This window comes from Coffea arabica, chromosome 6e (genome assembly GCF_036785885.1).
Source record: "Coffea arabica cultivar ET-39 chromosome 6e, Coffea Arabica ET-39 HiFi, whole genome shotgun sequence".
Classification (NCBI taxonomy): domain Eukaryota; kingdom Viridiplantae; phylum Streptophyta; class Magnoliopsida; order Gentianales; family Rubiaceae; genus Coffea; species Coffea arabica.
The window spans coordinates 60685276-60713053 of record NC_092321.1 but is presented as its reverse complement, the minus strand read 5'-3'; the positions used below and the strand labels follow the sequence as shown (position 1 = coordinate 60713053).

Sequence of the window (27778 nt, the reverse complement as noted above, 5' to 3'; positions counted from 1 at the left end):
GTGGTTGGGTCCAAGACATCTCCTTGGTGAATATCGGACTGCTTGATTTTTTTTGATTTCTTTGTTAACTTTTCTAGGCATAGGGAATGTCTGTTGGCATTTTAATGTGAACTGGTCCAATATTGACTCCAGTTCTCTATGTTTGGCAATAATGAGGCGAGCTGCTCCTATTTTTGGTTCTTAGTGTTGTTATTATGTGTTTTTGGCTTTGTTTGGCTGTGAATAATCTGGACTGTACTCCGCTATGAGTTACTACTGAGTAACCGGGGATCTGCACCTAAAGTGTCGATTCTCGCGTCAAAAGGTGGTACTTTATATGAGTACGTGATCGTATAGCGGTAGGAGCTGAGTAACCAGGCTCCTTCATCTAAAAATGTTGGAGTTCGCGTCAAAAGGCTCCGGCGGCTAGAGACTAAGTCTTCTTGTGTCAAATATTATTATGTGCCTTAAAAAAACAAAAAAAAAAGGAAAGAAAAAAGAAAAAAAAAGAATAAATAATAGGGAAGCTTGCTGGTTTATGGACTTAATATGGGGACTTGTGTGAATATTTGGACCATTAGCTGATAAATGCTGTGTGTCATTCCTTTTCCTTAGAATAGTTAATTCGGAAATTGAAGGAGCTTGTGGTTCAGGGGCTAACTGGGGGGGATGCTTCTTGGATTCGATATATGGTTCTCTCTTGAATATCTTGGCAATTTGGTAGATAGAGCAATGACCAGTATCAAATTTTGGTGTCTGTATACTTTCCCCATGCTTGAGGGCAAGCATGATTCAGGTGTGGGGGGAATTGATAGGGGGTAATTTGTTAGTAATTTTATTATTGATTTCCCCTTCTATCCCTGACAAATATTGTGTTAATTGCTGATATTTACTCATATTTGGTATCTGGACTTAATTTCAGGAATGAAGCAGAAAACTACCAAAAAGGAGGGACTTTATGGAGAATATGGAGACTTCTAAGGGCTTCAATCCTTAGGCCTTGGATTCGTGGGGACCACAAAGCTATAGGTCATTTGGGCTCTTCAAAAAAAGCAACGTAGAGAGACTTGGAAGAAGAAGTAATTTTGGAGACTTTGTCCACATGTGTGGGGACCACCGGAGAGAGCTTTTAGTCATCTTACTTTTGGCTTTTTAAGGAGAGGACGTACAGAAGAAAAAGGACACCTCTAGTTTAGCTTTTTAGTTTAGTTCTAGTTTCCTTTCTCTGGACTGGCCTCTGACACACGCCAGGTGTTCGACAATATTCCCCAACGGGAAAAACATCTTTTATTCCTTGTTTTCTAGTAAAAACGCAATGCCTTTGCAATCCAGTACTTTTGGCTGCAATTCAACTATGAGGAGTGGCTAATTTCTTCATCTAGTCAGAGGTTAAATCGAAGCTTTGGTTCGACAAAACTGTGAGATCGAATTGATTTCCCTACGTTCTTTAATTTGCAAGTATTTATATATTTCCTGTTCACTTATGCATATGATTATTTCTTGCAATTAAATACTTGATCACTGTTTAATTGTGTGAGTAATTAACAGCCATCTAAGAGTGCTCAATCCGTAATTGTTGGGTAATTTTAGTGCATGTGGCAAGTGATATGATTCAATTGTAGTAGAAACTTTTGAGTCGTTGTTGCGGAAATATATGATATAGCCTAAATAAACCGAGCGTGTGTGTTTGTTGGTTATAATTGGTGGCCAGTCTAATGATTACTGCTGTCAATAGGTTAAATCCTAAGAGCGTGTTTAGGACTGCTTAATTGGTTAGGGCAATAACTACAGAGCTTGTTGTGGTTATCGAATCAGGAAGGTTAGGCAGGTTGTCAGAGCTTGTTGACAACCATAACCAGTTTATTTGTAAATGAAAGATTTTATCTCTGCATCTGTGATCAGTGATTCGAACCATTAGTGGAGATTATACCTTTGACTAGAGATTTTCCTTCCGTTAATTTACTTTATATTTTTAATTTGAGCAATTAAATTAGACAGTTCCATATCAATTCCCCCCATTTTTATTTAATGTTACATTCATTCAAAATAAATTCCCAAGTCCCTGTGGATTCGACCCTGCTCGCTGCTATATTCGAATTTTGTCTTTCACGTAATTAATATACTTTGGTATATCGGATCAAGCAAACTCTGGCACCAGGGTGAAGCTAGTAACCCATTGCACAGCCTAAGTCCCTGCTCCAGTACCATAGTGGACTTAATTCGTGACTTAAGAGTAGAAATTTTATTTTTGCTGGTTTGACACCCAACAAATTTTGGCGCCGTTGCCGGGGACTTGGTGTCAAAATAAATTTATTTTCTTTGAATTTTATTTTCTTTGTTTATTTTTATTTTATTTTTATTTTTATTTTTATTGTTACTGGTTTATGCCTAGATCTTCTCGTACAGGTGAACTGCAATATAATCCTGAGATAGAGAAGACTGCTCGTGCATTGAGAAAAGCAACAAGAGAACGAGCAGAGGCATCCTCCTCATCTACTGGACATAATTCAGTAGTAGATTTTGTAGATTCATTTAGTGAGACGGAAGAGATAAATAGCACCATGGCTAATGAACGGACATTGAGAGAATTGGCTGCACCAGATTTAAATCAACAGCCCCTATGCATTACTTATCCTACATTAGAGGTTGCATTTGAGTTAAAATCTGGACTAATCCATTTACTTCCTTCTTTTCATGGCTTACCAGGTGAAGATCCCCATAAGCATCTCAAAGAATTCCATGTGGTTTGCTCGACAATGAAACCCCAGGGAGTCACAGAGGAGCAAATTAAATTAAGAGCCTTTCCATTTTCCTTAGCCGATAAAGCTAAGGATTGGCTCTATTATCTGCCCTCTGGGTCAATATCCACATGGATAGACATGAAGAAGCATTTTCTAAAAAAATTCTTTCCTGCATCCCGAGCTGCAAGCATTAGGAAAGACATCTGTGGAATTCGACAATTCAATGGAGAGACTCTACATGAATATTGGGAAAGATTCAAGCAACTATGTGCTAGTTGTCCTCATCATCAAATTCCTGACCAACTCCTCATCCAGTATTTTTATGAGGGTCTGTCCCAAACTGACAGAAGAATTATTGATGCTGCCAGTGGGGGCTCCTTAGTGAATAAAACACCCACGGAGGCAAGAAATTTGATATCGAGTATGGCTGCAAATGCTCAACAATTTGGAGACAGACAGGATAACACGACTCGTAGAGTCAATGAGGTAAGTAATTCTTCAATAGAGCAAAGATTAGATTGTCTAACTTCTTTGGTTGAAAAGTTAGCTATAGGACAAATGCAGCAATTGAAAACATGTGGAATCTGCTATGGTTCGAGTCATCCAACAGATATGTGCCCCACACTCCAAGATGATTCGACTGAGCAGGCTAATGCAGTTGGATTTCCAGGACCACCTCAGAGACGGTATGATCCCTATGCAAACACCTATAATCCAGGATGGAGGGATCATCCTAATTTTAATTATGCAGTAAGGCCACCAGGATTTCCACAACAGTCACAATATCAACCTAGACCTCAACTTTCACAGCAACAACCTGCTCCTAAATCAGGTATGTCACTTGAGGATATTGTGAAATCTTTGGCTACTAACACTCAACAATTTCAACAGGAGACGAAAACTAGCATTCATAATTTGGAGAATCAAATGAGCCAGTTAGCTTCCACAGTCAATAGATTGGAGTCCCAATTATCTGGAAAGCTACCTTTCACAGACAATTGTCAACCCCAAGCAAAATGCTAGTGCCATCACATTAAGAAGTGGCAAAGAGTTGCCTGAGCCGAGCAAGAAAATTTCTGAACAAGCAATCAAGGAAGAGCTCGAAAAAGAGGGGAATGTGTCTCAACCTAGAGCCTTGGAACAACCAGATTTTGGAGAAAAATCAACACAAGTGGTTACACCTCCGCCTCCATTTCCTAGTCGACTGGCAAAGTCCAAAAAGCAAGAGCAAGAACAGGAGATTTTGGACACTTTTCGAAAAGTTGAGGTAAATATCCCTCTTTTAGATGCAATTAAGCAAATTCCTAGATATGCTAAATTTTTGAAGGAGTTATGCACTGGTAAGAAAAAGTTGAAAGGAAACGAGAAAGTGCATATGGGAGAAAATGTTTCGGCAGTTTTGCAGAAAAAATTGCCTCCTAAATGCAAGGACCCAGGTATGTTTACTGTCCCTTGCAAAATAGGTAATATTAAAATTGAAAAAGCTATGTTGGATTTGGGTGCTTCGATAAATGTTATGCCTCGTTCTATTTATAATTTGATGAACATTGGGCCTTTAAAAGAGACGGGCGTAATAATTCAACTGGCTGATCGATCAAATGCCTATCCTGATGGAGTTTTGGAGGATATTTTAGTGCAAATTGATAATTTGATTTTTCCTGCAGATTTTTATGTGCTTGATATGGAGGATGATAATTCTAATTCATCTCCAATACTGTTAGGGAGACCATTTTTGAAAACTGCTAGAACAAAAATTGATGTTTTCACTGGCACATTGACTATGGAATTTGATGGTGATGTTATTAAATTTTAGGGGTGGCAATTCGGGTCCAAATCAGGTTGGCGGGTCGGGTTCGGGTCAACCCGCCAGAAAATCTGTTGACCCGAACCCGACTCGCCAACCCGTGACGGGTCAGGTATGCTGACCCGAACTCGAAAATTTCAGGTTGACGGGTTGGCGGGTCGATCCGAAATGACCCGAAACTTAATTTTAATTTATTAATTTATCACTGTAATTTCTAATAAAATCAATTTCTCACAAAACTAATTACATAATCAAGTAATAAAAATTTAAATAAGTAATTTCAAACCAAATCTAAAATAAATTAAACACCGTAAAAGTGTTTTATCCCAAACAAAATATAAAATAAATTAAAACAGTATAAAAGTAAAAAATAATATAATATATTATTTGTCCAAATATAATAATTTCAACTTCACACAAATTAAATAAATTCATTTATGATTAAGTAATTAATGCCTTTAAAAAAAAGAATAACTTAGGTTAGTTAGATAAAATTATTTTTATATTTATTAAATTATTTTTATATTTATTAAATTATTTTTAATTCGTAAACGGGTCATATCGGGTCATATCAGGTCACCACGGGTTGACCCGAAATCGACCTGTTTTCTTTTCGGGTTCATCGGGTCCAACCCGATTCTGACCCGAATTCCCAAAACCTCAACCCAAACCCATTAATTTCGTGTTAGGTTCGTGTCGTGTTTTCAGGTCGTGTCGAAAATTGGCACCCCTATTAAATTTAGTATTTATGATGCCATGAAATATCCTGGTGAATCTCATTCAATTTTTGTTATAGATGTAATTGATTCTTTGGCGCAGCAAAATTTTGAATTTAATAATGACGATGCGTTGAAGGTTGCTATTTCTACTGGTCTCTGTCAGGAAAATTTGCAAAAGATAAAAGGGAAGTTTGTTTTTCCTTTTGAATTGCAGGAAGTTATTTTTGAATTGAATTCTCTTTGTCCAGAATTTTCCAATGTGTCTTACTTGGAATTACCTCTGTCTCATTCACAGCTTTTGCCATCTATTGTGCAAGCCCCGAAGGTGGAATTAAAGCAGTTACCGGATAATTTAAAGTATGCATTCTTGGGAGATGGAGATACACTCCCAGTAATAATTTCCAGTAAATTGACTGCTTTAGAGGAAGAAAAACTAATTCGGGTGTTGAAGGACCACAAGGAGGCAATAGGATGGACAGTGGCTGACATAAAAGGATTAAGTCCAGCCACTTGCATGCATCGCATCTTGTTAGAAGATGGTGCTAAGCCTTCGAGAGAGGCTCAACGGAGATTGAACCCACCAATGATGGAGGTAGTGAAGAAAGAAGTTTTAAAACTTCTTGACACAGGTATAATCTATCCCATTTCGGATAGTAAGTGGGTAAGTCCTGTTCAAGTAGTTCCTAAAAAGACAGGAATTACTGTTATTGAAAATCCTAAAGGTGAGTTAGTGCCCACTCGAGTTCAAAATGGGTGGAGAGTTTGTACCGATTTTAGAAAATTAAATGCATTAACTCGTAAAGATCATTTTCCATTGCCTTTTATTGATAAGATGTTGGAAAGGTTGGCAGGAAAATCTCATTATTGCTGTCTTGATGGTTTTTCAGGTTTTCTACAAATTCCAGTGGCGCCTGAAGATCAAGAGAAAATCACATTTACTTGCCCTTTTGGTACATTTGCCTATAGACGAATGCCTTTTGGTCTTTGTAATGCGCCTGCTACATTCCAAAGGTGTATGGTTAGTATATTTTCTGATTATGTGGAGAATATCATAGAAGTGTTTATGGATGATTTTACTGTCTATGGTAATTCTTTTGATGAATGTTTAACTAACCTCACAAAAATTCTTAAAAGGTGCATTGAGACTAATCTTGTTTTAAATTATGAGAAATGCCATTTTATGGTAGACCAAGGCATAATTTTAGGCCATGTGGTATCTGCAAAAGGAATTGAGGTAGATAAGGCTAAGGTAGAAATTATCAAATGTTTACCTTACCCTGCAAGTGTGCGGGAAGTTCGCTCTTTTCTTGGCCATGCAGGTTTTTATAGGCGTTTCATCAAAGATTTTTCAAAGATATCCCATCCTCTATGCAAATTACTTCAAAAGGATGTGGTATTTCATTTTGATGATAATTGCAAGAGTGCATTTGACACGCTCAAGGGATCATTGACTTCAGCACCAGTGGTTCGACCACCAAACTGGAGTCTTCCTTTCGAGATAATGTGTGATGCCAGCAACTTTGCTGTTGGTGCAGTACTTGGCCAGAAAGAGGGCAGAGCTTCTTATGTCATTTATTATGCCTCGAGGACCTTGGATGGTGCCCAATGCAATTATTCGACTACGGAAAAGGAGCTTTTAGCTATTGTTTTTGCTTTAGAAAAATTTCGTTCTTATTTACTTGGCACTAAAGTCATTATTTATTCTGACCATGCAGCTTTGAAATATTTGCTCAACAAGAAAGAGGCCAAACCACGACTTATAAGGTGGATTCTCCTACTCCAAGAATTTAATTTGGAAATTAAAGACAAAAGGGGTGCCGAAAATATGGTTGCTGATCATCTCAGTCGTTTGATCAATAGTGAAAGACCTGCTCCCTTGAAGGATAATTTTCCAGATGAGCATCTTTTTGTAGTTCAAAAGACAACTCCCTGGTACGCTGATTTAGTGAATTATCTGGTTACTAGAACGCTACCTAATGATTTGTCTAGAGTTCAAAAGGAAAAAATTAAAAGTGATGTTAAATATTATGTGTGGGATGAACCATACTTGTGAAAATATTGTTCTGATCAAATTATTCGCAGGTGTGTGTCTAAAGAAGAGGTTCCATCAATTTTATCTTTTTGTCACTCATATGCGTGTGGTGGACATTTTGGCCCTAAGCGAACTGCAAGAAAGGTTTTAGAGTGTGGTTTATTTTGGCCAACTTTGTTTAGTGATGCATACTTATTTTGTAAATCATGTGCAAATTGTCAAAAGACAGGTAATTTAAGCCATAGAGATCAAATGCCTCTTACTCCTATACTAGTTTGTGAAATTTTCGATATATGGGGTATAGATTTTATGGGTCCATTTCCTTCCTCTTTTGGTAATATGTATATATTACTTGCAGTTGATTATGTCTCAAAGTAGATAGAGGCTAAGGCAACTAGGACTGACAATGCTAAGGTTGTAGTTGATTTTATTAAATCTCATATTTTTGTCAGGTATGGCACGCCAAGAGCAATTATCAGTGACCGAGGGACACACTTCTGCAATCGAGTAATGGAAGCATTGTTGAAGAAATATGGCGTCACTCACCGGGTCTCTACGTCCTATCATCCGCAGACTAGTGGTCAAGCAGAAATCTCCAATAAAGAAATCAAGTCGATACTTGAAAAGACGGTGAATCCCAATAGAAAGGATTGGAGTTTGCGCTTAGATGATGCACTTTGGGCTTACCGTACAGCTTTTAAGACCCTCATAGGTATGTCTCCTTACCGATTAATTTTTGGCAAACCTTGTTATCTACCTGTGGAATTGGAACATAGGGCATATTGGGCAGTTAAAAATTATAATATGCGGATGGATGAATCTGGAGAACACAGGAAGTTGCAATTGCAAGAGTTGGAGGAAATCCGAAATGATGCATATGAGAGTTCTTGCATTTATAAGGAGAAGACAAAAGCATTTCATGATAAAGCAATTTCAAGGAAAATTTTTTGTATTGGTCAAAAAGTACTTCTTTTTCACTCTGGACTTAAACTTTTTCCTGGTAAATTGCGTTCTCGTTGGATTGGACCTTTTATTGTGACTAATGTGTTTCCTCATGGTGCAGTAGAAATTCAAAGTCTTCACACTGACAAGATTTTTAAGGTTAATGGTCATCGTCTCAAACCTTTTTATGAAGGATTTCAAGTTAATAATGTTAAGGAGGTGACCCTTGCAGTGCCTGAACTCTCTGATTGAAGCATTATTTTGTCTAGCCAAAGACATTAAAGAAAGGCGCTTTTGGGAGGCAACCCAATTGTTCCTTTTAATTGTTTGTTCAATTCCGTGTGGTAGTTTAGAGGTGTTCTCCTTGAATTCGACTAATTTTGGGTTTCAGTTTTCGTTTTTGCCGATTTATAGGTGCCCTTCAGTCTTGACGTGCCCGTGTGATGACGTGCAGGAAGCTCACAATCAGAATCGTCCGAAAGCCACCGTGATACGCGACTATAAAACGCGAGTTGTAGGCGCGTTTTCAGTTGCGTTTTCATTTCTGCAAGATTTGCGCAGGAAACGCGACTTATAAAACGCGAGTTGAAGGCGCGTTTTAACTCGCGTTTTATGTGTCCCAATAAAGGCTTCAGAAACGCGCTTTCAGCTCATTTCTTCCTCTCTTCTTAATTTTCCAGGTTCAGGCTTTGGAGGCTCGCATGGCCAACGTCGATACCAATGTAGCTGGCATAGCATAGAATTTGGCACAATTTCTGCATCATACGGGTTTTCCTCCTCCAGCTCCACCTCGTCCACCTCTTTGACCGGATTTCAGGGAAGTGTTGCTGTCCTCTCACCCACTTTTGTTGGTTATTTGTCACATTGAGGACAATGTGTCCTATAGGTGTGGGGGGATCTAATGGGGTGCTAGTGTTTTTAGTTTTCTTTAGTTGTTAGTTTTATTTCTAGTTGCTCATTTTCTTTCTTTCTTATGGGGGCTTATCTCTCCTGCGAAAAAAAAAAAAAAAAAAAAGACAAGAGAAAAAATTGGGTGTTGGCTTATTGGTTCTAATTCTACTTTTGCCAAGTTTTTAAAATAAGTATGTATCGGGTTAATGTGGTTGGGTCCAAGACATCTCCTTGGTGAATATCGGACTGCTTGATTTTTTTTGATTTCTTTGTTAACTTTTCTAGGCATAGGGAATGTCTGTTGGCATTTTAATGTGAACTGGTCCAATATTGACTCCAGTTCTCTATGTTTGGCAATAATGAGGCGAGCTGCTCCTATTTTTGGTTCTTAGTGTTGTTATTATGTGTTTTTGGCTTTGTTTGGCTGTGAATAATCTGGACTGTACTCCGCTATGAGTTACTACTGAGTAACCGGGGATCTGCACCTAAAGTGTCGATTCTCGCGTCAAAAGGTGGTACTTTATATGAGTACGTGATCGTATAGCGGTAGGAGCTGAGTAACCAGGCTCCTTCATCTAAAAATGTTGGAGTTCGCGTCAAAAGGCTCCGGCGGCTAGAGACTAAGTCTTCTTGTGTCAAATATTATTATGTGCCTTAAAAAAACAAAAAAAAAAGGAAAGAAAAAAGAAAAAAAAAGAATAAATAATAGGGAAGCTTGCTGGTTTATGGACTTAATATGGGGACTTGTGTGAATATTTGGACCATTAGCTGATAAATGCTGTGTGTCATTCCTTTTCCTTAGAATAGTTAATTCGGAAATTGAAGGAGCTTGTGGTTCAGGGGCTAACTGGGGGGGATGCTTCTTGGATTCGATATATGGTTCTCTCTTGAATATCTTGGCAATTTGGTAGATAGAGCAATGACCAGTATCAAATTTTGGTGTCTGTATACTTTCCCCATGCTTGAGGGCAAGCATGATTCAGGTGTGGGGGGAATTGATAGGGGGTAATTTGTTAGTAATTTTATTATTGATTTCCCCTTCTATCCCTGACAAATATTGTGTTAATTGCTGATATTTACTCATATTTGGTATCTGGACTTAATTTCAGGAATGAAGCAGAAAACTACCAAAAAGGAGGGACTTTATGGAGAATATGGAGACTTCTAAGGGCTTCAATCCTTAGGCCTTGGATTCGTGGGGACCACAAAGCTATAGGTCATTTGGGCTCTTCAAAAAAAGCAACGTAGAGAGACTTGGAAGAAGAAGTAATTTTGGAGACTTTGTCCACATGTGTGGGGACCACCGGAGAGAGCTTTTAGTCATCTTACTTTTGGCTTTTTAAGGAGAGGACGTACAGAAGAAAAAGGACACCTCTAGTTTAGCTTTTTAGTTTAGTTCTAGTTTCCTTTCTCTGGACTGGCCTCTGACACACGCCAGGTGTTCGACAATATTCCCCAACGGGAAAAACATCTTTTATTCCTTGTTTTCTAGTAAAAACGCAATGCCTTTGCAATCCAGTACTTTTGGCTGCAATTCAACTATGAGGAGTGGCTAATTTCTTCATCTAGTCAGAGGTTAAATCGAAGCTTTGGTTCGACAAAACTGTGAGATCGAATTGATTTCCCTACGTTCTTTAATTTGCAAGTATTTATATATTTCCTGTTCACTTATGCATATGATTATTTCTTGCAATTAAATACTTGATCACTGTTTAATTGTGTGAGTAATTAACAGCCATCTAAGAGTGCTCAATCCGTAATTGTTGGGTAATTTTAGTGCATGTGGCAAGTGATATGATTCAATTGTAGTAGAAACTTTTGAGTCGTTGTTGCGGAAATATATGATATAGCCTAAATAAACCGAGCGTGTGTGTTTGTTGGTTATAATTGGTGGCCAGTCTAATGATTAATGCTGTCAATAGGTTAAATCCTAAGAGCGTGTTTAGGACTGCTTAATTGGTTAGGGCAATAACTACAGAGCTTGTTGTGGTTATCGAATCAGGAAGGTTAGGCAGGTTGTCAGAGCTTGTTGACAACCATAACCAGTTTATTTGTAAATGAAAGATTTTATCTCTGCATCTGTGATCAGTGATTCGAACCATTAGTGGAGATTATACCTTTGACTAGAGATTTTCCTTCCGTTAATTTACTTTATATTTTTAATTTGAGCAATTAAATTAGACAGTTCCATATCAATTCCCCCCATTTTTATTTAATGTTACATTCATTCAAAATAAATTCCCAAGTCCCTGTGGATTCGACCCTGCTCGCTGCTATATTCGAATTTTGTCTTTCACGTAATTAATATACTTTGGTATATCGGATCAAGCAAACTCTGGCACCAGGGTGAAGCTAGTAACCCATTGCACAGCCTAAGTCCCTGCTCCAGTACCATAGTGGACTTAATTCGTGACTTAAGAGTAGGAATTTTATTTTTGCTGGTTTGACACCCAACAAAGCTCAAGTTTAATATTTTGCGGCCAGCTCGAACTCGACTCGAGCCACTCGTTTGCACCCCTAGGTTCCCCAACAAGAGAGGAGAGAGCGAGGAAGTGTGTGTTTTGGTGGGTCGTAGAACATAGAAATTTTGACTACAGGTAGTGAAGGGCATTTGGGACTTTTAAGGCAGTTTGCTTTGACACGAAAATTTTTGCTGTGATAGTATCATCTACCTACTAATTTGTTTCATTTCAATTAGGCATGTCAATGGGTCGGATCTTATTTAAATTCAATACAGACCTAACATATGTGAAAGGGTTTGGTTTAATTTGTCAAACCTAGAGCTTACTCAAATTCAGACCCTATAAGAGAGTCATGGGTTCGGGTATGATTTATTTTCTATAATCCAAACCCAAATCTAGATCCATATCCGACATTAACCAAACCCATGCATAAATTATATATATATATATATATATATATATATCAATAAATTTATAAAATAATATAATATTCTAAGTCATTGTAACTGATACAAACCGTTTTAGGAAAAGGTGAAAAAGTAAAAGTAAACAAATGAAAGATTGAATGTAGATGCAAACGAAACTTTGAAAATAAATAGTTTTAGTTGATAATAGTTATTTCTTTGAGTTTATAATATTGCATTCAACATCTTGAATGTAATTTTATTATTTGAAAATTAAAATCAGATGGTATTTATGTTATTTTTGAACTCTATATATTTTCAAAATAATTTTCGTTTAGTTCTTTACTATATGTTCTGAAAAATATTCATGCATACACATTGGATATCTAAATCCACGAGGGTTCGGGATTGAATTTACTTTTTCAGACCTATAAAGTTTTGGGTCTGGGTATGAATTTGTTTAATGGGTTTGAATCCATATCAAATGGATGCAATTCATACTCTACTTATTGACACGCCTAATTTCAACGTAGTACCATAACTATTATTACGAAAGGCTTAACAAAATCTAGTGCCAAACTTGTGGAGCTAAATCTGTCATTCTCCCATCAAGCAAAATAACTAGTTAGATGAAATACAGTAAGCATATCAGCATATGCAAATGAAGCCTATGTAAATGGTTTTTCATTTTTTTTTTGAGGGTAATGGTTTTTCATTTCAATGTTGTAACTTTTTAACTTATTTGAAACCATAACAAAGGGATTACTCGAAACTAGTAACCTATGATATTGGCTTATTTTGTTTTAATGCAGTACCATAACATGCCGTGCAAGAGGGGGCGTTCACAATTATTTATTACTTATTTCATTGATAGCAGTGCCATATCTATCATATATGGAGCTAAAGCTATAATCTTGAAAATCTGCCAAGCCAGCTAGTTGAAATGCTTCAAGTATGCAAATAAAACCTATATTACTGGTTTTAATTCATTTCATTGTGATGCCATAAGTTTGACACTCCTATTGTTAGGAGTGTGCAAAATCGAAAAATTTCGATTTACCAATCGAATTTAAAATTAAATCAAATTTAAAATTTTCGAAATCAGTAATTCGGAATTCGGGACTGAAGTCGGGTTTTTCGATTTCGAATTATGCGAATTTGGTTTGAATTCGGTAATGGAATTTTTCAAATAGGAAATTCTGATTTCGAATTCACCATTTGAAATCGGAATTCAAATTTTCTATTTCAATTTCAAATTCATTTTTCATATATATAATATATATATATATGTAATATAACATTTATATAATAATAATAATTTTTATGTTCCTAAATTCGGTGAATTCGGAATAGATTCGAATTTGGCGTTGGTGAATTCGAAATCAAATTCAGTTGAAAATTCTGATGCCAAAATTTCGAAAAATTCTGATTTCAAAGTTTTGAATTACCAATTTCGATTCCGATTCACACCCCTGCTTATTGTAATTTATTTCAGAGCATTCTAAAAGGACAGATTAAAACTAGTAACAAATTTATGAACCTAAAACTATCAATCTCCCATCGAGCAAAATAACTAGTTAGGTGAAAAGGTAAGTATGCATGTCAGCATATGCCAATTAAACCTATGTTAATGGTTTTTCATGTTCAATGTATTCCCTTGAACTTATTTGAAACCATAAAAAAGGGATTACTAGGAACTAGTGCACGCTTGTGGAGTTAAAGCTATAAATTTTCTAGTCTAGCAACATATGGTATTGCCTAATTTCATTTTAATGCAGTATTATAAACATGACATGCCAGAGGGGCGTATACAATTATTTATTACTTGTTCATTTAATGCAGTGCCTTGGACCATCAGCTATAGAGCTAAAACTATAATTTTCAAATCAGCCAAACGAGCTAGATGAAATACTTTCAAGTATGCAAATAAAATCTATACTATTGGTTTTAATTCATTTCATTGCAGTACCATAAGCTTCAGATGAAAGAAGGGCTCACGGAATAATTTATTTCAAGCCATTTTATAGGGACTGATTGAAACTGGTGCCAAAACTTATGAAGCTAAAGCTACCAATCTCCCATCAAGCAAAATAACTAGTTAACTGAAATATTAAGAATCCACATCATCAGCACCTGCAAATGAAATCTATGTGAATGGTTTTTCATTTCAATATATACCAAGAACTTATTTGCAACCATCAAATATGGGTTAATTGGAATCAATATAAGCCTGTGGAGGTAAAGCTATAAATCTCCAAGTCTAGCAACCTATGGTATTGGCTTATTTCAGTTTAATTTATCACCATAAATATGACATGCCAGTGGTGTGCGCACAATTATTTATTATATTTTCTTTATTTAATGCGCTACCACAAACTACTAAATATGTAGCTAAAGCTATAAGTCTCGAATCTGCCAAACCTATACTATTGGTTTTAATTCATTTCATTCTAGTTTAGTTGATATACTTTACTTTTTTACCTAGTTTTCAGCTATCTTACAATGTATAACTGAAGGAAATAGAGGAAATTTTCCCAGTCTGCTTATAGCACTCGCGATTGGAGTGCACAAATCGAAACCAATTGATCCAAAATCTATGGGAACCTGTTCAAGGCAAAATTTAGTAAAGATGTGTCTTTGGGGATAGGGTTCATACAATTGCAGGTTGGATTGCATGGTGCATTTAATGGTAGGAATGTGCTCAACTTGAAATTGGATGGATGAAATTGATTTGGGGACACACTTATTAGGGACTGCTAAGATTTGTTGTGTTTTTGCATATTATTGTCTTAATATCTATATTTATTGTATTAGTGTCTACATCTCTTGACATGTTATCTACACTACACCATAGAATTGGAAATAGTGATTTTAGAGACTCTTGATCTGTGTCTTTGTTCTAAGACATAGAATTGGAAAAAAAAAAACTTCTAAATCTTATGGTTTGAAGCTTTTGCCTTCGTGCCTGATTAATATATAAGTTCTAGTACCCGGGGGGGTGTGGAGGGATGGATTGGGTGGTACGGGAGGGATAGTGTAAGTGAGATATCCTGAGTTTGAGACCTCTTACTTATACGAAATTTTTTTTTTTTAAAATATAAGTTCTAGTACAACTACTTTATTTACTAAGATGTACTAGGAATTTCTCTGCTTTCTCATATGATTATTCAAACTTGGTTTGTCAACTAATTGTAAAATTATTTATTTTCATGGTGTATCAGTATACATAAATCTCTATTTACATTTAATTAATTGCTTTCTTGTTGAAGTCCTAATAGTCAGAGCCAGAAAATTTATATTGAGGGGATGAATTTTAACATATTAAAACCTGTGTACATAGCACGAAATACTTTAAAGTTGTTGCAGGAGCAAAAGATTAAATTTCTAAGAAACAATATTTTTAAAAAATATGCAATTTTCTATGAAAGCGAAATCGAATTTTCTAAAACTTGGAGGTGCTGGCCACTTCCTGCTCCCCTAAGTCCGTCCTTCAAGCCCTTGACAAGTTAAGGTCGAAGTACTTTTCTTGTGAACAATGAAAGGCTTTGCTTGTTCAATGAGTATGGAGGAGAGCAGGAAATCCCTTGGCCGAGAGGAATAGGTTGGATAATGCGTTTTCTCATCTTTTTTTTTTGGTTGCCCGCCCGGTATCCGAAACTTTGCCCCGACTAATCCGGACCCGACCCGCGTCGCCCACCTGGTTATGGTAGGTGAGTCTCCCAATAGGGGTGTCTGCGTACACTAGGACTCGAACACGAGACCTGTTTAAGCGAATCCGAACCGCTTACCACTCGGACCAATCCCTGTTGGTAACGCGTTTTCTCATCAAGATAGAGGAATAGGAGCTTCTCGGCTTCCTAATACTCCCTCCGTCCCACTTTGATAGTCTTGTATTCCTTTTTCATCTGTCCCAAATTGTAGTCCACTTTCCAATTGAAGAATGTAGTTGTATTTTAATTTTTCTAAAATACTCTTATTCAATGTAAGTAGTTGTTACTATAAATCTACTCCATTTAATAAGAGTTGATTCTTTTTTTATTAACAATTCAAGTTCCCATAGAATTATACCATATTTAATGTAAGGGTATTTTAGGAAAATAGCAATCTAAATTTACTTTTCCAACAAAGTTAACTATTATTTCTTAAACTGTGTGAAAAAAGAAACGAGACTATCAAAGTGGGACGGAGGGAGTATCATTTAGCATTCCTAAAAATATCATTGATCCCTCATCAAATCATATCTTTTTGTAACAGTGCCACTCTTATATCATAAAAACATTTTTAAAATAATCATTTAAGGAGAGAGATGTATTTCAGTGTAAAAAGTCCCCAAATTCAAATCCTAGCATGTGCAGAGAGTAATTAATGAGTAATTAATTATTACGGCAAAACGTGTAAAATTGTTTCTTTTCTCTGCCTCGTATTGTCTTACATGGTAATTACTTCGTATTATATCAATTAATGATTGGATTTTTTAGTCTTTTTACTCAGTTGGAAAACACCCAGCCAATTTTTCCCTGCCAACTTTTCAACTATATTCATTTACAGATTGAAACCCGAGACATTTTCATTCTTTAAGACGGAAGCTCTATATATGTACTTCTGCACCCTCTCCAATCTTCATCCCGTCACCATTATCTGAATCATTTTCTAGTCCATTATTGCCATTCTAGATTCCTGTATGACATACAATCCATCTTCTTGTCTCTAATCTTGCTATAACTCAAGTTCTTAATAACACAAAACTTTTGTTTTTGGACCAGAGTTCCAGAGAATGTGGAGGCTTAAGACGGCTGAAGGCAATGGACCATACCTATACAGCACCAGCAACTTTGTTGGCAGACAATTTTGGGAGTGGGATCCCAGTGATGGAACCCTGGAAGAACGAAAAGCATTCGAAAGAGCTCGTGAAGACTACAGAAATAACAGGAAAAAGGGAGTTCATGCAAGCGCTGATTTGTTCATGAGAATGCAGGTAATGATCATGATCGTAATGCTCAATTTTTCTTGATCATGAAACAGTTGATACTAATATCCTTGTGTTTGTTTTGCTTTCTTTGCAGCTTAAGAAAGAAAATTCGCATATTGATTTGGGAATCCCACCTGTCAGGCTGGGAGAAGATGAAGAAGTAACTTATGAAACAGCTACAACTGCCGTCAGGAAAGCTGTGAGGTTAAACCGCGCAATCCAGGCAAAAGACGGTCACTGGCCAGCTGAGCATGCAGGACCGATGTTTTTCACACCACCACTGGTAAGCTCGAGATCAAAATCACTTAAGTTTAATCAAACAAGACAAAGGGAAAAATGAAACTGATACTTTCTCAACTTCAGCTGATATTTCTAAACATGTAACTTCTGCAGCTCATTGCCCTTTACATCAGTGGAGCAATCAATACTCACTTAACATCAGAACACAGGAAAGAATTGGTTCGCTTCTTCTACAACCATCAGGTAGGTGAAAAAGATGATCTCACTCAAAAAAATCCTATAATTTGTGCAAGGAAAAAAATGCATGTTTTTGGATTTGTATTCCTGTTTGGCTCAGAGGAGTATGTTTTGCATGTAGAATGAAGATGGTGGCTGGGGATTCTACATAGAAGGCCATAGTACTATGATTGGATCAGCCCTTTGCTACGTCGCTCTACGTATACTTGGTGAAGGACCAGATGGTGGAGATGGTGCAGTTGCAAGAGCTCGCAAATGGATCCTTGATAACGGCGGTGCAACTGGGATTCCCTCATGGGGAAAGACTTATCTTTCGGTATGTGTATATACATACAAACGTACATATATATATATATATATATATATATATATATATATATATAGACATAAACATACATATCATATTCCATTATACTCGGAGGCGGATTTAGTAGAGTACGGGGCCACCAGCCCCCCTCAAAATTTGCCTATTACTAATATAATTTTACAAATTTGTCATTTTTTGCCCCAATAACTCATTGAAAAGTAAAAGTATACATGTAGCTAGTTTTGTAACTTGATAGAAAATTAGAAATAGATTACTAAAGAATCCAAAAACCTCTTGCATGGATCATTTAGTTTCATTGGAACTTGTTACACTTAATTACTCGTTAATGAAACAATCTGTATGGACTTTGTTTAATAAAAATATATTTTTTCAAGAAGTAAATTTTGTATACACTAATAATATATTTTGCTATTACGGTTAGATTCATAACATGTATGTAAAATTTGGATTCCAAATTAAAATTTATATTAATTGTCATGCTTCCAAACCTGGAAGTTTCTGTAGTCTTTAAGTAAAAAGATTGTTTTATTAGTGCATCATAACATTTAAAAAAAAAAAGAAGGAAAAAGAGACAAATTGAAAAAGAGAGAGGGAATTCTGAGTTTGTCGTTTTTTTTTTGGTTATGTCCTATTTCTAAAAAGAATAAAAATAGAAAAAATTTTAATTTATTTTTGTCCCCATTGGAAATTATTCCTAGCTTCACCACTGATTCTACTTTTAACCTTTTACATTAAAAAAAAAAATCTGTATCAGAAATTTATGGAAAATTACAGATTTTGTGATGACATGAAGGCTGTGAAATGTGTCAGGTTCTTGGTGTGTATGATTGGGATGGTTGCAATCCACTGCCTCCAGAGTTTTGGCTTTTCCCGGAGTTTTTTCCATACCATCCGGCAAAAATGTGGTGTTTCTGCCGTTCGACGTACATGCCTATGTCTTATCTGTATGGGAGAAAGTATCGCGGGCCGCTCACTGATCTCGTCTTGTCCTTGAGACAAGAGATTCATGTGATGCCATATGACCAAATTAACTGGAACAAAGCTCGCCATGATTGTTGCAAGGTCTGCCAAATCACCCCTAGATTTTTAAGTAATTGAAAAAGGACTGAGTTATATGTATCATTTAATTAATTAACTTTCAAACATCATTATAATAAAATGAAGTGTGAATATTATAGGTAGTACCATGGTTGGCTGTTCACGGCCTAACTTTACCGTCTTTTTTTTTCTTTCTTTTTTAAAGATCAACTTCGATGATGACTGATCAGGTCATACAAATTATTGATTTCAGGAGGACTTGTACTACCCTCACTCCTTTATCCAAGATATTTTATGGGATGCTCTAAATTACTGTTTTGAGCCAATTATAAGACGTTGGCCTTGTAACAAGATTAGGCAAAGGGCTATGGCAAAGGCAATTGAACACATGCGTTATGGTGCAGAAGTGAGCGGATACATAACAACCGGATGTGTCGAAAAGGTTAGATTTATCATAATTAAGGAAATAAACTTGGCTGGGCAATTTTAACTAACTGGACCAAGATTGGACTCGGACAATTGTCTTAAATAATTCTGACCAGTATCTGGAATGCAGAGCTTACAAATGATGTGTTTTTGGGCACACGATCCTGATGGTGATGATTTCAAGTACCATCTTGCTAGAGTTCCTGATTATTTATGGCTTGCTGAGGATGGAATGAAAATGCAGGTTTGTCTTTTAGGGATGGAGATTCTAACTAGAGCTGAAAATGACAAATTAGAGACAAATTTCCATCTAATTAGCAGTGAGAACCATGTCAAAAACCAAGACCAATTTTTTAATGTGCGTGATTTTTGTAGACCGCTGGAAGTCAGGTATGGGACTGTGTTTTTGCTAGTCGGGCAATTCTTGCAAGTGGCATGGTGGATGAATATGGAGACAGCCTCAAGAAAGCACATTTTTACTTGAAAGAATCACAATGCAAAACAAATCTGAAAGGGGACTTCAAGAAAATGTATCGCCATTTCACCAAAGGTTCCTGGACTTTCTCTGATCAAGACCAAGGTTTGGCTGTCTCAGATTGTACAGCAGAAGCACTCAAGGTAATCTTAGCTTTGATAATCCAATAAAGTCGATCAAAGAATAGTCTTTCCAAATAGCCTGTCTTAATCAATCTATTCTTATATGCAGTGCCTGCTGCGTTTCTCAGAAATGCCACAAGAGATTGCTGGAGAAAAAGCTGATGTTGAGCGCTTGTATGACGCTGTCAACATCTCTCTATATTTGCAGGTATGAATTCCATTATTTCTTTGACTTTTAGGGATTTTTTGTGCTAATCTTTTAGATAAGGAAGGAAGAAGCGTGAAGGAAATTAGCATTGAAATATCATACTAAGAGGAAAAATATAAATACGTGATGGGGTAGCGGAAGAGTAGGAATAGAAGGGGTTTCACGAACACTTTTTATACGAGAATCGTTACATGAACGAAACCCTGGCCATGAATCAAAGATTCATGAAAAACGAGAGAAACTTTCAATAATTGGTATTTGATTTATTAGGATAAAAGTCATGTAATTACAAAAGTCCTGACTATGTATATTTATATGCTAGAAGTATCAGTCTAGTAAATTACTTGATAATTAAAAAACCCTAAAACACCTAATTAGACTAAAAAATGAACTAATACTAAAATCCTAAGAAAACACAACGAAATAAGAAAATAACTAAAAATATATTGCTGTGTCAACTATGTCGGGTATCCGACATAGGACCAATCATAGGGCCGAACAAGATCTGGAATTGTGTGAACTGCTTTCTATTACTTTACTTTGCATGCTCCTTTGATGCTGAAAACCACAATAATAATCTTACCAAAACTAATTAAAACGATGAAAATAGTCCTTCATTCGGCTCTAAAATTTCCCGGGGTGCAACTCGTACCACATTAGACTCTCTCACTTAGAAAGAACTCGCTCTTGAGTTCTACAAAGGAGTTAAACACAAGACCCATGAGAAGAAATAGCCACGATCCTTCTTGCAATGGAACTACTGCATCTAGTTATGAATATAAGAAACCACATACCATCCTAGGAACTATATAGAAATTAAGGTCAAACCCTACGATGACAAAATCCTCCAGTGACCACACAAATTTTACCATTTTTCTCTTACTGGCAAAGAATTCAATATGCTCGGCCTTAGTGTGAAAATTGTCAAGTAAAGAACAATCATTAAAAATAGTTTTCTCGCCAAGAGTAATAATTTCTTGGCCTGTGAAAACAATTGCATCAATCGAGACACCAGGCAACCAATCCATTGAGGATGGATTTTCTTGTGGAATTGCTAGGGAATGATCCACAAACAATTTGTCGACCTCTAAATCCCGAAACTTATCCAATCCCTCGGACTCCATGATCGTAGAGTTGAACTCAATCTCTTTGCCATCGGGTTCGCACCCTTGTGTCAAGACCGAATCTCTCAACTTACATGTGGCATTAAGTCTCTTGAAGTAACCCTTTGCTTCAAGTCCATGGTGTCGGTCATAAAGAAGACGTTCCATACGATCCCCATGGATTTCGAAACATTTGAGGTAGACTCGAAGCAATCCAAGCTAGCTCTAAAGTGGTCAAGATTAGGGCGAAGTGCATCAATGGTCATCGCAGAAGAAGCCTACTTCGATACCGCATGATGCGGTATCGGAAATATAGGAACATAATGGGTTTCACAAACACCCTTTATTCAAGAATTGTTACCTGATGGAACCCCACCATGAATCAATAACAATATGTCGACATATTGTTTGCTTGACATATGATTTGGTACCACTATCAATAACAATTTGTAGCCCTAACTATGCCTATTTATAGGTTAGAAGTACTAGTCTAGTAAATTACTTGATAACTAAGAAACCCTAAAACACCAAATTAGACTAAAAAACAAACTAATACTAAATTCCTAAGAAGATACAACAAAATAATAAAATAACTAAAAATATGTCAGGTGCCAAACATAGGACCAATCATAGGACCCATCATGATCTAAAATTGTGCGAATTGCTTTCTCTTTTTGCATGCTCCTTTAACACCGATAACCACAATAATAATCCTACCAAAACTAATTAAAAATAACAATAAAATCATGAAAATAATCCTAATTTTGGCTCTACAATTTCTTGAGACAGTGACAACAGAATAGCGCTCGGGGGGCAACTTGTAGCTTTTCAATACGTAATCATCTTGATTATCAATATTTGTCACTTGGAAGTTTGTATTTAGCTCGTAATGATTTGAACTGTTTTAGGAATCCATTTCCTAGTTTTAAAATCATATATCAATTGGCTAATATTTCTTTCATTTTTTTTTTGGGTTTAAAACAGAGTCCTGATAGTGGTGGTTTTGCCGTTTGGGAGCCTGCGGTTCCTCAACCATATTTGCAACAGTTGAACCCTTCCGAGCTGTTTGCTGACATCGTTGTGGAGCAAGAGTGAATATCATTATCCCCACTATAGTTTCATATTTATCTATTTTACTAAGAATCACTAATTAACCATCATAATTTTATGGACTTTTGCTGTCGTTATCCATTTGGCAATTCAGGCATGTTGAAAATACTGGATCTATCATCGAGGCTCTTGTTTCTTTCAAACGGCTGCATCCAGGGCACAGGGAGAAAGAAATAGAAATTGCTGTTTCCAGAGCTGTACATTTTCTTGAAGGAAGACAATGGCCTGATGGTTCATGGTAAATTAAAATTAAATCACATTGCAACCGAAACTAAACAATTGTACTTGGTTTTCTTTTTTACCTAATTGAATTCTTGTTTGATAGGTATGGCTATTGGGGAATTTGCTTTCTCTATGGCACTACGTTTGTTCTAGCAGGACTTGCTGCAGCAGGGAAAACATACGAGAACAGTGAATCAGTTCGTAAAGCTGTTAACTTCTACTTGTCTACTCGAAATGAAGAGGGTGGTTGGGGAGAATCCCATCAATCTTGCCCTAGCATGGTAAATACTAAATATGGCCATCTTGTTATACCACCAGATTTTTTTCCCCCAAAGGAGAATATTATCATTCTAGCTAAAGCAAGAGTCACAAAAGGAAAAGAAATTCAATTATTTATTGCAATTCTATTCCAATTTTTTTCTTTCTTTTTTGATGTTTTCATCGCTTTACAGAAATACATACCTCTAGAAGGGAATAGAACAAATTTGGTTCAAACATCTTGGGCCATGTTAGGACTAATGTTTGGTGGACAGGTGAGCAGATATTTTCTATAGGTGTTGAAACTAAATGTTACCACTAGATTACACAAACGAGTATGCATGTGCATAAACTGCTCATTAAATGCTTCTTTGATTGCCATTTTTCACTAGGCTGAGAGAGATCCAACACCACTGCACAGGGCAGCTAAACTGTTAATCAATGCTCAAATGGATGATGGAGATTTTCCTCAACAGGTTGACATAATTTTCAATTAATTGGCTTGAAAATTATATACAACACACACACACACACACACAAAATAAATGCTTTTAGTTGTGCATAAACCACATAATTGAAATGATCTTACATGTTTTCACAGGAAATTACAGGGGCGTACATGAGGAATTGTATGCTTCACTATGCAGAATATAGAAATATTTTCCCACTTTGGGCACTTGCAGAATATCGTAAACGTGTATGGCCGTCCCAAAGTGTGTAATATGATCATCCACTGTTAAAATATTGAAAACAATGTTGTTATTGTTGTATGTGGATCTATCTAATTGGAGTTCCACTCAAAGTTTACGATGTATTGGAATAACTAGCTAGTTCAAGATTTTGCTGTAACGCCGACTACAACATTGATATGTTGCAGAATATATTCCTGTGATTAGAAAAATATATAACATCGATATGTTGCATATATTTTGCTTCAGGAAGTTGTTTGCAGAAAGAGTTGTATATAAACTAGTTAAACAATGAAGGAAACATGCATAAAAAACTAACAATGAAGCATTCCTCAGACATTTGGTTTACATAAACTGCCACAACTCAAATGGCAAAGTTACAATGCCACGGACACCTATTTTCTAGTCGTTTCCGACCAAAAAATAAGAACACCAAAGGAAGTGCCAGATTGCCGTTCTTAAAATAGAGCAATTGCCGTTCTTAAAGAGTATAGGCAGTCACAATCGTGGGAGTCCAACTTTCTTGTGATATTCTGTCTAGAAATTCCGGAACTTCCTGCAACAGGCCAAGTTAAAAAATTGCATCAGCTATGAATTTAGACTAAGAGGTGATAATTAAATGCACACTATGCTAATATTTACATTAGGAGGTGTGCAATTTATAAAAGTGATTAAATGATGGACAATGCTACAGTATCTATTGTTATGGTAACGATGTCAGAGAAACCTACTATTATAGGTTTCTATTAACTTTAGTGACAAATCAAAATTTTTAGTGACTTTTAAAATATTATATTAAAATAATTAATATTAACATTAGTAAGTTTTTAATTATAACGAGTAAGTATATGCCTGAAAGAGTAAGTTTTAGTTAGAAACAGAAATTTACACTTTGAGTAATATAATTTACTTATTATTTGACAAAATTTACTTTTGCTTAAATTAAACTTACTAATACTAAAAGTAAAAAATTTACAAATTTAAGTAAAAAATTCACCGGCTTTTGAAACGGTTTTGGGTTATACTCTCTAAAGTTGCTTGACTTCCTTTTATTTTCTTCTCACCTCACGATATGATGGAATAGAAATTTTTCCTTGCAAAATTTTCTTGTTTAGTCCACACTTTCCCTCTCTCCTTCTTGATCGATCGGTTTTGGATGCCCAACCAAAAGGTTGAGATTTTTATATGGCTGCGGTGGTGGTATCCGGCAAGAGAGAAGATAAAAAATAACAGCCAAAAGGTTAGACTATCATGTTTCTTGAAAATCGCTTGATTATATTGCTTTAATTTGTTTATCTTTCATTTGATTTGATTATCAACTTGAAAAATATGTGGGAAATGACTAAGACCCTGTATGTGAAACATAGTAGTGTGTCGGCATTTATGTGAAAAGCATTCAATTTGGGAATGCATAACAAATGTTTGGTGAAATATCAAAAAGAAATTTGTATGCTATGATTGATGCTTGTATGGGATTAGAAAGCACCAAACAACTTGATTAAAAGCACAGTTGACAAATTTCAGTTACGGCCAACTTGATCATCTTTTTTTTTGGGGGAGGAGGGGGGTTGTGATGTGTAAAATATTAGTATACAATAAATTAGAACTTGACTTATATTTGTGAACTTTGGAATTTTGCTAGTTTAAAAAACCAGCCAAACAATGTATTTCAATTGATCATAATTCCAAATCCATTCAACTGAATGCTTTATTGAATTCAAACCCACCGACCCAAACAGCATAATTTATTTGTCAATTGCAACAAGCATTTTAACTTCTAACTATGTAGTGCTTTCATTAGGCATACAAAAGTTCGATTTTATGTATAATTTAAGAGAACAAGTTGACTACACTAATATGTTCGGTAATTTCTATTTCTTCAAGACCAAAAGAAAAAACCAGATGATAAAACTATTAAATAAATTATTTAAACCCATGGTTTATTAATTTTAACCTTGTACATATGAAACAGGGATGCATTCTTCAACTATGAACCGAATTTCCACTTTGATTTTTGAATTTCAAAATAGAACACTTTAATTCCTAAAGGATAAATCTGGTCCCATCTTAGTTCCTAAGATATACAATCTGTCCTACTTTAGTCCTTAAAGTACAAAATTTCTTCTACCTAAATATAAAACTTGTCTCACTTCCGTTAGTCAAATAGAAATTTGTATGTTATGATTGCTACTATGTGCAGTGAGAAAATTAAAAGTTCTAATTGCCAAATAGACTGTTACTATGGTTACTCAATTATATTTGAATCTAGATAGTATTTTTCTCCTTCCCCTCTAAAATTGTAGTCGTTCCAAAGTAATTATGCAATCAGATTCACAGCATGGATGCAATAAGTCAGTATTCTTTCTTCCTTGACGAAGGCAGCTGAAAAGGATGAAAGATGGATTATCTATTAACTAAAGACGGGTTTGCTATAGAATCTTGTTTCCCTCATCTCATTACGTAAGTTATAAGTAACGGCCAGTCCTGCAAGTTTTTCGATTTCAATTGACTTTATTAGCGATTAGTTGAGTCCGTATAGGCATTTTGGATGCTGCTATTGAAATAGCCCTTCTAGCTATATGTTCTGTTACTCCACCCATTGGCTCAACGTATGCTCTAGCTCCAAGATGCTTGAGTTCTTCGTTCCTCTCCATTCCTCCTGGTCAAGTAATGTACAGTTTGCTTTTATTTCTATGTGAAGACATGAAATATAATTGTGCTGTATTTGCATTTGTATAGGCATTAATGTGGGCATGCAATCCTTCGTTAATCCATAGTCATGTACGAAACACTAGCTTGTTAGCAGACGAAAATATTCAGGTACATTTTTCCTCCTTCACGCCTAAGTTTTATGTCACTTATTTGCTATGATTATGTGCTATTGTGGCTTTTTTTTTAATAATAAATCTTGTGATGGTTTTGTAGTGAGTGAACCAGATTTCAACCAAGACCATTAAGGAATTTTATTCTTGAGAGGGTACAATTTTTTTTGTTCGTCTTTGCTAAAATATTTTAGGATGATTTAAGTTTCTTCCAAGGTAGTTTAATCTCCTTAGTTTGCAATTTCTGGTGTTTACTTGTTTTATGTTTACAATATTTCCTTTTGTATTTTATGTATGTCAGGGGATGTTATACATCTGATTTGATGCGATGTTACAATTTGTACTTGCTTGGATATTTGGCTAATCAAAATTTAGAGAGAACGGGCTTGTACAAGTCATGGGGCGTTTGGTACCTTGCTCGTCTTTAAGACCCAGAAACTTTGTGCTTTTGTACCTTGATAGTCTTTACGACCCTGTGGATCAAACCGTGAAGGTTCATACTTGTATAGAAAAAGTAAGTAGTTTTACTTAATTTCTAGAAGTTCTCTTTATATTTGGAAGTGTATTTCATACTTTGATAGGACACGCCTAAATGGTCCATGTTGTTGGTTGAGTGAATTTTTGTACTGTTCTTCCTTGAGGTATTTGCCGCTACTTTGCCGTTATTATATATGGATGAGTATGTATTTCTGGAAATATTGTGATAACAGCATTCAAAATACTTGTGTAAAAACAGCATGAATAACTTGCAGTGCATACCTTAAAATGAGTTGTACAATACCTTATTACGCAATGAGCTGTTTTGATTATATTGGTAAAAAAATAACATATTTTACAAATTATTCCAATTTATTTAGAAAATATTACTAATTTCATTAGAAATTATGTAATGTAAAAATGGTTTAATAATTTTTTTACTAAACATAAATACTGCATACAAAAGGAAAAGATATTTGATTTTGCTTTACTTTGATTAGAAAAACCTGTGGTAGTAATAAAGAAATAGTGACAGTGTGAGAGCATGAAAATTTTATGCCTTATTTAAAATTTAATACATGTTCCATTTTCTTTTATTATTAATATACATGTTTAATTACTTCTTTTTGTTAACAAATAAACCGGTAATACCTTAGGAAATTGTATCACCTACACCATTAAATATTAGTATTAGTTAGAATTTGTTGTTATAAAAATAAATAAAAAAATAAACATGGAAAAACACTCGTTTGAAATCATGTAAATGCCTAATATGTAAAAGAATTAAATGTTGCATTTTCCCTTTTAGTTAGAAACCGAAAGAAACTACTAGTTGTCTACCATTAGAACCGAGAATAGGGTAATATACTACTACTTAATATTGCCGTCTATTAGGAATTGAGAATGGTTACAATCTACGAGCATCTCTTATTACTTTCTATTTGGAACCGAGAGAAACCAATTCATTTGTTGTTGTCTGCCACTAACCACCGAAAGAAAACTATCTCTACCTTCTTAAACAATAAGACCCGAGAGATAAATAACGGAAAGCTTTCTTTCTTCTCCAACTGCAAACAACCG

At 35.7% G+C, this 27778-nt stretch overlaps 2 protein-coding genes and 1 long non-coding RNA gene across 3 annotated transcripts; all 3 read left to right on the top strand.

Moving 5' to 3' along the window:
• Positions 1 to 2363: 2363 nt before the first annotated feature.
• Positions 2364 to 4533, top strand: LOC140009989 (uncharacterized). Its single transcript, XM_072056348.1, has 2 exons — positions 2364 to 3552; positions 3677 to 4533. Exons 1-2 carry the CDS (start codon positions 2364 to 2366, stop codon positions 4531 to 4533), a joined length of 2046 nt encoding a protein of 681 aa, XP_071912449.1.
• Positions 4534 to 16686: 12153 nt separating this feature from the next.
• On the top strand, positions 16687 to 23528 carry LOC113696054 (dammarenediol II synthase-like). The gene is made up of 15 exons (XM_027215378.2): positions 16687 to 16949; positions 17038 to 17226; positions 17337 to 17426; positions 17542 to 17736; positions 18559 to 18810; positions 19040 to 19228; positions 19343 to 19456; positions 19588 to 19830; positions 19919 to 20017; positions 22105 to 22211; positions 22325 to 22468; positions 22556 to 22733; positions 22905 to 22985; positions 23103 to 23186; positions 23312 to 23528. The coding sequence occupies exons 1-15, from the start codon at positions 16749 to 16751 to the stop codon at positions 23429 to 23431; spliced, it is 2286 nt and encodes a 761-aa protein (XP_027071179.1). The 5' UTR covers positions 16687 to 16748; the 3' UTR covers positions 23432 to 23528.
• An 895-nt stretch (positions 23529 to 24423) lies between these two features.
• LOC140009209 (uncharacterized) lies at positions 24424 to 26917 on the top strand. Its single transcript, XR_011816566.1, has 4 exons — positions 24424 to 24639; positions 26139 to 26219; positions 26325 to 26376; positions 26523 to 26917. It is a non-coding gene; the product is annotated as an uncharacterized lncRNA (long non-coding RNA).
• Positions 26918 to 27778: the final 861 nt, after the last annotated feature.